We start from the raw sequence: 14422 nt of genomic DNA, 5'->3' as shown, positions 1-14422 counted from the left end.
GTCCTTAGTGATGGGTGTCACCTCTTTAAATCATCGTCTTTTGAAGATGTCTTGGATGCTGGGGATGCTAGTGTCAGTGATGGAGCTGGCTGAGTTTACAACTTTCTGCAGCTTTCTCTGATCCTGTGCAGTGGCTCCTCCAAAGCAGACAGTGAAGCATTCAGTTAGAATGCTCTCCATGGTACATCTGTAGAAATTTGTAACTGCCTTTGGTGCCAATTCTCTTCAAACACCTAATGAAATATACCCTCATCGTGCTTTCTTTGTAATTGCGTCAATATGTTGGGCTCAGGATAGGTCCTCAGAGATGTTGCTCAGGAACTTGAAACTGCTCACCCTTTCCACTTCTGATCCCTCAAAGAGGACTGGTGTGTGTTCCCTCAACTTTTCCTTCCTGAAGTCCACAATCAATTCCTTGGTCTTACTGATGTTGAGTGCAAGGTTGTTGCTGTGACACCACTCTACCAGCTGATCTGTCTCATTCCTGTACGCCTCTTTGTTACTATCTGAAATAGCTATGTCACTGGCAAATTTATGGATAGTGGTTGAATTGTGCCTAGCTCACACAATCATGCTTGTAAGAGAGTAGAGCAGTAGGGTAAGCACACATCCTTGAGGTGTGCTAGTGCTGATTGTCTGTGAGGAGGAGATGTTATTTCCAATCTGCACAATCTGTGATCTCCCAGTGAGGAAGTCAAGAATCCAGTTGCAGAGGAAGGCACAGAGACCCATGGTTTGGAGCTTGTTGATTAGAACTGAGGGTATGATTGTGTTGAGTGCTGAGCTGTAGTCATTAAATAGCAGACTGGCTTAGATTTTACTATTGACCAGGTGATCCAAGGCTGAATGGTGAGTCAGTGAGATTGCATCTGTTGTAAAAATATCTATGCCTTTATTCCTTCTGCCAAAGTGCATGAGTATATTCCATCTACCCCTTATTTGCCCATTCTCCTAATCTATCTAAGTATAAGGGGAAAGGTGCTGGGTGTAGGTAAGAGAAATAAATGGGGGAAATGGGATTGATGGAATTGCTCAAAAAGTCAGCATAAACTATCCCTATTTTTCTAACTGGGTTGAACCCATTACCTGAGTCGCCTGTTATCTAAGAATTAATCTTCATTTAAATTAAGTGTTTTACATCAATTGATCTGGTAGAGTACACTAAAAGCTTGCTTTGTCATTTTGCTGAAGTTGAAAAGTGTGTCTTGGTGGTAGTTCCAAAAAGCCAGGAAATCTAGATGTATGTTGTCAAGTGTACGCATGTTCAAGTAGTTCTCCTTGAAAATATAACATTTTTGTCTTTAATAAAAAAAAGGTTTTGTGCCCTGCTTTTGCTTCTAATTCATATGTTCATATGTATGTTCTCTTGGCGATAAAAGAGAAAACGCCAAATTTATTTTCGGTGAATAACAGCAAATCAAGATTTCTAACAGTGAACATTACCTTTATAGACCTCCCTTCAAATAGGGCTTACATAAACGTTCTGTGAAAACAAGTGCATGGAAGCCTTTAGCATCAGATCATTTAATATGCATGCCTTCTTAGAATGTGAATGGTCCATGAATTCTACCTCATTATTTCCTTTTTATACTCTCTATTTATTTTGTAATTTATGGATTGCTAATACAAAACAACAAATTTTGCATCAAAAAAGGCAGTGATAATAAACCTGATAAGATTTTGCTGTCTTACTCTTGGATATTCATCACCCAACTAATATGCATCAAAGGTTATACAGCTAATTGTTAGCAGTAAAGTGCTGACAGACTTTTAGAGGAATAATGGTACAAAAGAACGTGGACACAATTCAAAAAGCTTTACCCCTTGTTTTCCCCTTAATGTGTGTTCTTTATTCTGCATTATATTCTGATGACCAAGTCTGCCTGTTCACAGGTGCATTTACAGAATTTTTTAGTGGACCTCCAAAAGATGCAGATCCTGACTAGGAATCTTTCAGCATGCAAAGCTGCTAGAATTGAACTCAGCTTCTGGACTTGGCAAGCCAGCCTTAACTTAAGACCACATATAATAGAAATGTATGCACAAATCACGCTATCTGCAAATACCTGTGTTTCTAGAACCATATAGAAATTGTAGGAAGAATTGTGTTTACAGAAAGGCATGTTACTTTGTTAAGTTTCTTGCTTAATTGCTTCCACCACTTCACTGTTTTGCCCTTTTGTTGTTCAGTGGTTGGAAAGTTGCCATTTCATTTGTTACAACTTTTAATGCTTGGATATATGACACGCTGTTTTGTACTCGTGGAGTGAAGTTTGGAGAAAGTACATCTTACAAGCCACTGTCAAATTGGTATACTGATGTAATTTACAATAAGAAAAATATCCCTTCTACCTAGCAGTATTTTATTGCTGGTGCATTGGCTGCTTCACGTTTCTCCTCCTCTTCCTCCTCCTCCTCCTCCTCCTCCTATAGTGAATCACTTGAACAGGCCATGTGCCCAAATCTTTGTTCCTCCTGGTACAACTGTTGCCAAAGAGCTTAAGGGCATACAATTATTCCTGAGGTCCTTATAGGTGCTTGTAGACTTCTAAAATCTATTTATGCACCCGAGATAAATCTTCAGTATGACAGTTACAAATCTGGTTACAATATAGACTTCACTTTATTGTTTCTGGACGTCATTGTGTGAGTTTCTCACTGGTATTATCAGTAAATTCTCTTGATTCAGCCAGCCTGTTAACTACTTGAAAGAGAGAAAAGGATGGACTACTGCAAGACCATAGCAGACTATCAGCTATCACTCCATTTCTTCTCTTAAATTTACCTGTGATGGCAAGCACTTGGTAAATGCATTCCTTTACACATGCACACACAAACATTGCCTTGTCATTCTGCTGTTGTTGCACTGAGGGTATGTACTTCAGTGTCTTCCTCGATATATTTTCGTAATTAGTTCTAAACTAAGCTGATGCATACGGGTTGGCTTGATTGTACCTTTCCTGCCATACATGATGGAATATCCCATTCTTTTAGTAATGGGGATGTGTAAATGTGTATATGTTCGTATACTGTGTTTCTGGTAGATACTTCTGTTTATTTTATAATATAAAATAATATGTTGTGGGGTGCATCATATTCTAATTCATGTCAAGTCTTAAGTTAACTTTGTTGGTAATTGAAGATGGTATGTACTACTGCTTAATAAAAAGGAGTTCATTGCCCTCAGAGCGGGAGAGATTGGGGCTACCAGGACTTCACATTGGTCAAGAATAGTATGGTGCTGTTGTTGTATTTTCTGGTAGATATCTTTTTTTCTGAATATTGGTAGTTTCCTTTTTATTATTTTCGTTAATTTTTGTAAGTTTGATTTTTGACACACCTAAACTAAAACACCTTTGCACTAAAGTGCTGAGCAATTCCAGGCATTATTCTTTGGTAATAATCCACATATCTAACATTACCCCTTGATCTATTTTAACTATCCTTTTTCTCCTTCCCTCTCTGATCATAAATGACCAGTCAATTCTCAGCAGACATCTTTAGCATCAATCTCTTATATCCACATGTCTATGAATTTCAAACTAAATATAAAGTTGAACCCCTTTTCCTAATTTACACTTCTAAAGCTACTTAATTTCAGTACAGGCCATAGATCCTTCATTCAGACTTCAGAACTCTCAACTCACCCATCCTTCTACCTTTGCTATGTTCTTTTCTCACAAAAGTCAGATGTGACATTGACGGGGAGACGTCACGTAACGACGTAGGATCGAGACGTGGAAATCCAGCTCTCCCGTAAAAAAACAGTAGAATAATGTTTAAGTGAAGAAAAGTTAGTAAATACTTTTTTAAAAATTACTTATAAACTGCTCAGGCTTGTCTTAAGATATGTCTCCTAAACAGAAGCAGAAGAAAACTACTACTTTAAAGACAACACAAGTTGGAAAAGAATCAAGGCCGGCAGCCATGAAAGAGCCTCGGGCTCAAGTGTGTTTTACCTCCGGCAATACAGAACAGGAAAATGCGGCAACATAAACTGTTAACAAAAAAAAAGAGCAACAGGAATTGCGCATGCGTGAAGGAAGGGGCATGCGCAAACATGAGCAACCCAAACTACAAATCCCAGCTATGATCGGAACTGAAAGTGAAAGTGAATATGAGGTGGAATCAGATTCTCTGGATAAATCAGATGAAGACGAAGAGACAAACAAAGAAGAGCAACAGGAAGAGGTTGGAGGTGATATTGGAGACATAAAAAAATCTTTGGTGCAAATAATGCATGAATTAAAAGCATTAAAAGTAATAAAAAAAATTAAAAATATGAAGATTATGTTTGATAAAATGATGAAAAGACAGGACAAAATGGACAAGAAAATTAAAAACTTGGAAGAAATAATGGGAGACACCATTGATAGAGTGAATAAATTGGAAGATAATATTTTTGCCTGGACATCAGAAAGAAAACAGTTGTTGGAAAAAGTGGATGTACTTGAAAATTTTAACAGACGAAATAATATTAAGATTGTTGGACTTAAAGAAGGTATAGAGAGAGAGGATCCAATAAATTTTTTTCAAAAATGGATTCCGGAAATTTTGGAAATGGAAGTAGGAACCCAGTTAATTGAAATTGAAAGGGCTCACAGAGCCTTAAGATCAAGACCTCAAGTTGATCAAAACCCATGATCAATCTTGATAAAATGCTTAAGATATCAAGATAAAGAAAAGATCCTGAAGGTGGCTGCCCAACGTGCCAGAAAGAGAAACAGGCCATTGATGATAGAAGGAAAAACAGTTCTTTTCTATCCTGATATAAGTTATGACCTTTTGAAGAGAAAGAAGGAATTTAACCCAGTGAAAAAAGTTTTATGTGAAAGGGTTATAAATTTATATTGCGCCACCCGCCAACCCTGATCATTTTTCTGGATGACGGAAAAAGAAGATCTTTTACTGATTATCGGGATGCGAAAGAATTTGCACAAGAACTCCCAAATATTTGCTAACCACAGCCAAAGATTTAAAAGTGAAACGGATTAAAGATGAAGACAGGGACAGGGAATGGAGTTGATGGATGTTTAAGGACAGAAGAATATTTAAATATATTCTTAATTATATGATACAGGGGGAGAAAGGTAAAAATTTGAGAAATATTAATCGAGAGTAGTGATATTATTTTTTCTTCTCTTATATATACTTTTTTATATTACGGGGGAGCTGGGGGAACTTCGGATCGATTGCTATGGGATTTACATGTGTAATCATGGCGATTGCCATGACCCGCACAACGGAGGGGGGTAATGTGTTTTTTCTTTATTCACAACATTAGTAGGGGGGTATTTTGTTATCTATTTTGTTATCTTTTTTCTTTATAATCTATTTTTCTTTAATCTTTCTTTCTTTGCCTGGACAGTTGGGGGGGGGGGGGGGAGACACATAGCAACACAGAGAATTTTAAAAAGATTCCCCAAGGTACTACGAAAGTTGAAAAGTTAGGTATTACTATAGACTGGAGTAACCCTGTTAAAAATAATGACTAATTTACTGAATTTTTAAAGTTTTAATGTTAATGGGCTTAATGGACTGGTGAAAAGAAAAAGAATTTTAACATATATTAAGAAAATGAAAATAGATATAGCTTTTAGCTGCATTCCATTTGAAAAAATTACTTATAATTTAAGAGATAAATACGAAATATTTCTGAAAATTTGGCACCCTTATTTACAAAAGATAGGATTAAATATATAGGTGCTCCGAAGATAAAATTATTGGTTATTTAGGTAAAGAAATAAATATATATACTAAAGCTGTTATGAACTCCGTGGAGCATGTGGGGATCTTCCGATATCCAGGCATTCTTTCTTTTTTTCTCTTTTTTTTCTCTTTCTACAGGGATATGTTAGGGGGGAGGGGGGAAGGGTTGATAATTTTTTTTCCTTCTGTAACCATTTGAAAATTCAATAAAAAAAATTCTATATAAAAAAATGTGACATTGACCAGCTCTATTTTCACTTTCTCTTCCTTGGTCTGAACTAATCTGTCGGAACTTGTAGCAGTCCATTCACTTTTTGAACTGTCACCAGATTTTTTTTATCAGACCTACTGTCTCTATAAACCATTTTTTCTTGCTTTAAGACACTACATAAAATCTTACTCTTTGAACAAGTCGTTGGTTATCTCCACTTGTATTTCTTTCAATTGATCTTCCCAAGCAGCACTTTGTGATGTTCTTGTGATGTAGTTTTTAAACAATTGTAAGTTTATAGGTTATGGTTTATAGATTACATTCCTCGCGGTGTAAATGGCATTGTAGATTTAGCCATCTGAAGAATGTTAATGGCTGTTAGATATTCTGTACCATGTTTGAGATAGCCAAACAACAATGATTAAAAAAAAACACTTAGAAATCCTAATTTACCTGGGATTTGAAATGAGATTCTATGAAGGAAAAAGAGATCGTTAAGTATCTAATTGTACTTGAAATAATAGCACTACTTTCTTCAGCACATAACCCACTGGAAATCCTGATCTTAGCAGTCAGAAAACAACAGTACAAAGCTTCGAAAATATGTTGCAAGCCTATTGTTTGCTGCTGAATGATGCTGGAAGTGAGGAAATATATTAACTCAGCATTGGGTGTTATTTGACGTTGTGCCTAAAATGTGTTATGGGTTTATGATTTTTTATTCAAGAGAACCCTAAAATATGATTGTCTGGAGCTGAAATTCTATGCAAGGATTGGAAAATTGTGGAATGAGTTGGTCTGTTTTGAATAGCTATATACAGGCAATTGTCAAATAGCTCATGTCCATTTTTGGACATCATAAACAGTTGCCTAAAGCTGATATTTTCTTTAAATGTTTTAATTTAACAGATAATGCTTTCTCAGGGACCTCTCTACAAAATTTATTACCAGTAAAGATGATGGTAACCATTGGCCTGACTACTTGACCTGCTCAAGAATAAAATGGTTTCGAAGAACTAGAAGGAACGGGATTGCCACACCAGCCAACTGTCTCACCCACACCCTCATTGCCCAATCCAAGCACCTGTTCAGAAATGTATTTCCAAGTTTCTGCAGTGAAGCTGGATTCAGAATTATTTTTGTAAGATAAACAATTTCAGTCTCAATGTTTTTCAATGAAGCACATGACATAGTTGTGCACTGCCCAAAATCTACTGTTACAGAACTCTTAAAGGCATTCAGGCTTATAGTTAATAATAGTTTCCCTTAGAAGGCCTGCCAATTTTAAGTTTATACAGTTTTCTGTAATGTGGGATTTTTGAAAATACTTGTTACACAAAATATTCTTAGCAATCTCAGACCGTTTGGCTTGACCCCCAGCACCCAGGGCATGCCCTTTACTCCCTGTTACCATCAGGTAGGAGGTACAGAAGCCTGAAGGCACATACTCAGCGATTCGGGAGCAGCTTCTTCTCCTCTGCCATCCGATTCCTGGGTGGAGGTTGATCCCGTGAACACTACCTCACTTCTTTTAATATATATTTCTCGTTTTGCACGATTTTCAATCTATTCATTATATGTATACTGTAATTTATTTATTTATTTCCCTTTTTTTTCTTCTATATTATGTATTGCATTGAACTGCTGCTGCTAAGTTAACAAATTTCACAACACTTGCTGGTGATAATAAACCTGATTCGGATTGTAGATAACAGATTAGTTTCAACAGAATAAAGGTCTGATAACCCAGGATCTGATTGTTTGAAAATCACAATGTTTTGACATCTAGTTCATTAATTTGTCTAGAATGTGAACCAGAGCTCCAGAGCAAATAGGCTATGTAGCCAGAGCCCTGGGCTCAAGATATGGCAAGGACGAAGAAATGTATTGTGGACTGGGATAGGGATCTGAAACCCCAGGGCGAGGAACTTAGCAACACACACAAAATGCTGGAGGAACTTAGCAGGCCTTCTACTGAAGAATCTTGGCCCGAAATGTTGACTGTACTCTTTTTCATAGATGTTGCCAGGCCTGCTGAGTTCCTCTGGCATTTTGTGTGTGTTGCTCGGATTTCCACCCTCTGCAGATTTTCTGGTTTATGGTGAGGAATATCAGTTTGTTTGTGGCCAGAGTTAGCATCCTTTAAACTAACTGAGTTCACAGAAAGACTTATACTTTTGTGTAACGTGTTTTATAAAAATTGTGGAATAAATTTTAATTTGGAGTTACATCCAATAGCTCAGAAAATATGCTAGGCTGGCACCACCAGATTTGTGTTCCATCTTACTTCAAATATAACATTGTTTCATTTTAAATAAAAGCAGTGACTGCTGAATGGCAGAATATGTGATGAGAGAAACAGAATTAACATTCTGGATGACTTTTCATCAGAACCTGTCACTTTGGTGTTTTTGGACTTAATTTTATGTGCATTGTGAGCTTTTGGCAGAAATTATATTGCACTCGATATGGTCTTGCCATAGCTGGGAAGCAATACTTGTGACATTGAAACAAAGACTGTAATCCAGCAATAAGGGTCTCTATTCAGCACTACTGCTTATTCTAGATAGTGAAGCAAAATAAAATTCAGCCATTTGTACCTTGCATCCAATATCTAGTAGCTTGTTATTGGACTTAAAGTACAACTTCTTTAAGTGCCTACAGATTGTATATGTGTGCTGGTTCTGGAAAATGTAATCAAAATAATTTTGGAGAGAGATGATAGCTTATGGAGTCATAGAACACCAGAACACATAATCAGGCCCTTCAGCCCATCCAGTCCATGCTGAACTATTATTCCACATGGTCTCATTGACCTGCACCCAGACCAAAGCCCTCTATACCCCTCATCCATGATTTATCTTAAATATTGAAATTGAACCAATATTCATTACTTCTGCTGCAGTTCATTCCACATTCTCACCATTGAGTGAAGAAGCTCCCCCTCACATCCTTCTTAAACATTTTACCCTTAATCCATGACTTCTTGTTCTAATCTCACCCAACCTTAGCCTGCTTATATTTACCATATCCATACCCTCATTATTTTGTATACCTCTATCAAATCTCCCCTCATTCTCCTACGTTCTATGGAAGAAAGTCCTAATCTATTCAACCTTGCCCTATAACTCAGGTCCTCAAGTCTTAGCAACATCCTTGTAAATTTTGTCTGCACTCCTTCAATCTTATTGATTTGTCCCCTGCAGGTAGGTGACCAGAAATGCACATAATACTCCAAACTAAGGCTCATCAACTTTTTATACAACTTCAACATAACATCCCAACTCCTGTACTCGGTACTTTGATTTATGAAGGCCGATGTGCCAGAAGCTGTCTTTATGACCCTGTCTACCTGTGATGCTACTTTCAAGAATTTATGGATCTGTGCTCCACTGCAATCCTTAGTGCCATACAGTTCATCATGTAAGTCCTACTACAGTTTATCCTCCCAAGGTGCAATACCTCACACTTAACTTCATTAAATTCCATCTGCCATTTTCAGCCATTTTTCCATTTGCTCTAAATCCCAATGCAAACTTCAGTAGCCTTCATCGCTCTGCTCTATATTCCCCCCATTCTTGTTCTCATCTGCAAATTTGCTGATCCAGTTTACCACATCATCATCCAGATCACTGATATAAATGACAAACAACAATGGACCTAATGCTGATTCCTACGGCACACCTCTTGTCACAGGCCTCCAATCAGAGAGCACACATCTACTACCACTCTGGCGTCTCTCGCAGAACCAATGTCTAATCTGGCAAACGATTGAATCTTCTTGACCAACCTTCCACGTGGGACTTTGTCAAAGGCCTTGCTAAAGTCCATGTAGGCAACGTTCATTGCCTTTCCTTCATTAAATTTCCTGATAACTTCCTCGAAAAACTCTATAAGATTGGTTAGACATGGCATACCATGTACAAAGCCACATTGACTATTCCTAATCAGGAATGGTCAACTTTGCTTAAAACCTATTTTTAGCCATCTTGACTAGCTTAGAACCAATTATATTTTAAAAATCTTTTGTTAATATAATTGGCTTATGACATGTAAGTGTCAATTGATCTGTGTCAATCATATTTGATTTTTATCAGTTAAAGGAGAAAATTGTCTATGAAAATCATCATACTGTGGCTTTAATTTTTCAGTGAAATATTGTTTTCTTTAATTCTTCATTTTGTTTTATTGAATTTCTTACAGATAGCACTGCAGCAAGAGCAAAAAGCACACTTCCAGAATAGTGAAGAATCTATTGAATCTGAACTTGCAGAGGGAGGAGAACCAGGTCAGAGGCTTCATGGAAAGGTAAGTAAATGCATTGTTTCAACTGATATTCATTCATTGTATGATCATTAATGGTGACATTAATTTAAATTACAGACCCTCAATTGCTTTTAAACACATTAAATTGCAAATGATCATATCCAAATGAAAAGTTCTTACTTTCTTAGTTTGTTCTCCACCATGCAATTTGTGTTCTATAGTCACATTGTAAACAACATTCACTCTAGTATATCTGCAAATCCTACAGCCCTTTCTCAAACATTTAGGAAGCATTTGCAATCTTTGCACATCTGCTCCAATTCTGCTGATGAAAGATTGCTGAGAAGACAGTAGAATTTCCCCTTCCACATGTATCATTTCCAGGCAAGTTGAAGCAGTGGAATGAAGTAACTTTGAGATCCTCAGTGAGCAGTTCCAGCTAAGGAACCTATAGTTTTCAATAAGAATTTTGCTGGAGAGATTTTGTGTGTCTATTTTCCCACTGTACAGTTCTGCAAGGTATTTTCGTACTTGAAATAAAAACAGAAAATACTGGAGGAACTTAGCAAGTTGGGAGGCCAATGTTAAAACAGAAACAGCTAACATTTCAGGATGAAGACCACCACCAAAATTGAACCTGTTGAAATTTATGATCTTTTGCATCAGACAAAGGGGAAAAGATCATCTGTTGTGGTGCCTAGTGCTGCAGAAAAAAAAGTGGAGATGCAGACCATGACAAATTTAAGATGGACTGCACCAGTGTCATTACAGATATTAAGAGCATGCATGTACTAACATGTCGCATAAAGTATGGATCTTAGAATGTGATGACAAAACTGCATTGAGAAGCACTGAGTTTTCTTAACATTACTGGTTCTGGGTAAATTAGAATTGCGAAGTTTAGAATTTGTGTAAAATATATGCAAGATGAGTTACAGCTGATGACATTTGATGAGGAAAGAGATGTAGCTGTGGAAAAATATATTAGTCAACAACATTTACAGGATCAAAATGGAAAGATAAACCACTGAGGGTGAACAAGACTAAAGTAACAGCTGTAAATCCTTTTGGAGAGCAGAGGAGAATATCTTCAAACTTGGCAGTACTGGAGGGGAAGTAACTGTCAATTGAACAGCAAAGGAGATATTTTTCAAAAATGTGTATCAGGAAAGAAAAATGTTAACTATTTCTCTTTCTCTCGATGCTGCCTGACCTGATGGATATTTCCAGCATTTTCTGTTTCTATTTCAGATTTCTAGTGTTTGCAGATTTTATGATTCTTGCTCTTATTGGCTATTTGTAGGTTGTTATGTTTCAATAACATGGGAAGTGATGGAAAGGGGTTTGAGGGATAGGGTGGGTCTTCCATGTAGATTTTTTTTCTCATCTCTTACAAGTGCTGGTGGCTGTTCACAGAACTGTTTCATTTCAGTGGAATATAGAAGTTTGGAAGGATGGAATCATTCTTCCATGTGGCTCAAATATTTGTTCCGTGATGATAATTAGCAGTGCTATATCATGAGGCATTTCTGACATCATGGAAAACTGGTATTGTTTAGGATCTTTACCTTCCACCTCCTCTTTCAGATCTGGATTTATCTGAAGAAAGTGCAAAGTCTGGAGCATTTCTTGTGTAGTTCCAAATTTTGTGGGCATGCAGTCTTTCACAGAGTATGGCAAACTGCATGATATTATAGATACACTTACTGATAAGTACTAAATGGTACTTTCATATCAGTTCAAACATCAGAAGCACATCTTGATTACTCTGATGATCTGATCAACAATACATCAAGTGATCTCTTGATGTTAGGTTCCTCATGAGTAATATCAGCATACTCTCAAATCCATCTCCAGATTTAAAGCTGATACTAACCTTTAGTTGTGCAAGACAAAATTATTATGACAACTTCTGGAAATCTTGCTCATCACTATTCCTTGTTGGCATGTATGTGCCTAGATTGTCATCAGTGCCCGAGATCCCATCTGCTCAATTTGTTTAACATCATCCTAGTAGAAGTTCATAATAGTCCATCACTTGTTTGCTGCATTTGTAAGCACAAAGGAGATTGCGGATATATTTTTCTTTGGAAGGATCTGGGGTCAAAATGTAGTTGATTACCATGAACACTTTTAACAGCTACTGTTAATATGATGCCACCAGATCAACAAAAGCGGTAGGTTTTTAAGGACATTATAAACATCCACTATCATCTCATCCAGCAAAATGGTTTAGTAAAGGACCTTGATGGCAGATATGCACAGGTCTTCCAACACTATCTGGGATGTGGACCACATATTACAACAGAAATGAGAAAAGTCGTGTCAAAAGGGCAATGCTATGATTGTCACGGGAGATTTCAACATGCAGGTTGATGGGAAATGTCAGATTGGAAATGGACCTCAAGAGAGTGAATTTGTTGAATGCCGACAAGGTGGCTTTTTAGAACAGTTTATCATTGGGCCTACTAGGAGATCAGCTATACTGGATTGGCTGTTATGTAATGAACCAGAGGTGATTAGGGAGCTTAAGGTAACAGAAGCCTTAGGAGGCAGTGATCACAATATGATTGAGTTCAACTTGAAATGGATGGGGAGAAAGTAAAGTCTGACGTAGCAGTATTTCAGTGGAGTAAAGGAAATTATAGTGGTATGAGAGAGGAGATGGCCAAATTAAATTGGAAGGAGATGCTGGCAGGGATGACAGCAGAGCAGCAATGGCATGGGTTTCTGGGAAAAATTAGGACTGTGCAGGATAGATGTATTCCATAAATGAACAAGTACTCAAATGGCAAAATAGTACAACCATGGCTGACAAAGGAAGTGAAAGCTAATGTAAAAGCAAAACAGAGGGCAATGTCTCCAGAATCTCTACCACTACCTCTTTCAGAATCCTAGAGAGCAGTTTGTCTGGTCCCCGTATCCTATATACCATTAGGTCTTTCAGCTTTTTGAGCACCTTCTCCCTTGTGATAGTAACTGTACTCCCATCCTTCAATATCTGGCATACTGCTAGTGTCTTCCACAGTGAAGACTGATGCAAAATACTCATTTAGTTCAGCCATCTCCTTGGCCCCTGTTATTATTTCTCCAGTCACATTTTCTAGTGGTCATATATCCACTCTCATGTCTCTTTTATTTTTTACATACTTGAAAAAGTATTTTCTATCCACTTTGATATTGTTTGCCAGTTTACTTCCATATTTCATCTTTTCCCTCCTAATGATTGTTTAAGTTGCTCTCTATAAAGTTTTAAAAGCTTCCCAATCCTCTGTCTTCCCATTAATTTTTGCTTTGTTGTATGCAAATGTCACTCCACTCTTCAAGAAAGGAAGGAAATTATTGACCATCTAGCCTGTCTTCAGTAGTTGGGAAGAAGTTGGAGTTAATTGTTAAGGAGGAGGTTATGGAGTACTTGGTGACACAGGCCAAGACAAAACAAAATCAGCATGGTTTTCTTAAGGAAGAATCTTCTCTGATGAACCTGGTGGAGTTCTTTTAGGAGATTACACATAGGATACATAAAGGGGTTGCACTAGATGTGGTATATTTGGACTTTCAGAAGGCTTTTGACAAGGTGCCACACATGAGGCTGCTTACCAAGTTAAAAGCACACTATATTACATGAAAGTTGCTGGTATGATTAGACCATTGGCTGATTAGTAGGAGGCAATGAGTAGGAATAGAAGGATCCTTTTCTGGTTGGCTGCCAGTGACTAGTGGTGTTCTCATCAACACGTACAAACATGCTGGAGGAACTCGGCAGGTCGGGCAGCATCCGTTGAAACGAGCAGTCAACGTTTCGGGCTGAGACCTTTCATCAGGACTTGGCCCGAAGCGTTGACTGATCGCTTTAACGGATGCTGCCCGACCTGCTGAGTTCCTCCAGCGTGTTTGTACATATTGATTTGACCACAGCATCTGCAGTGTACTTTGTGTTTACTAGCGGTGTTCTGCTGGAGTTGGTGTTGGGACCACTTCTTTATATGTTGTATATCAATGATTTAGATGATGGAATAGATGGCTTTGTTGCCAGGTTTGCAGATGATATGAAGATTGGTGGAGGAGCAGGTAGTGTTGAGGAAACAGGTAGGCTGCAGAAGGACTTATAACGGGCAAGAAGGTGGCAAATGAAATACAATGTTGGAAAATGCATGGTCATGCACTTTGGTAGTAGAAATAAATGTGCAGACTATTTTCTGAATGGGGAGAAAATCCAAAAATCTGAGGTGCAAA

General features: G+C 37.6%; 1 protein-coding gene across 9 annotated transcripts in view; it reads left to right on the top strand.

Moving 5' to 3' along the window:
- The window catches only part of ppfia2 (PTPRF interacting protein alpha 2), a 334142-nt gene that overhangs the window by 199416 nt on the left and 120304 nt on the right, over positions 1 to 14422 (top strand). For all 9 annotated transcript variants that reach the window (XM_073059619.1, XM_073059615.1, XM_073059617.1 and 6 more), the window contains one exon: positions 10124 to 10228. In XM_073059619.1, the coding sequence (XP_072915720.1) occupies positions 10124 to 10228 (105 nt within the window). The remainder of the gene's footprint in view (positions 1 to 10123; positions 10229 to 14422) is intronic.

The sequence above is a fragment of the Hemitrygon akajei genome, chromosome 10 (genome assembly GCF_048418815.1).
Source record: "Hemitrygon akajei chromosome 10, sHemAka1.3, whole genome shotgun sequence".
In the NCBI taxonomy this organism is placed as follows: domain Eukaryota; kingdom Metazoa; phylum Chordata; class Chondrichthyes; order Myliobatiformes; family Dasyatidae; genus Hemitrygon; species Hemitrygon akajei.
The sequence above is the reverse complement of the archived record's forward strand: the minus strand, read 5'-3'. Positions and strand labels throughout refer to the sequence as shown.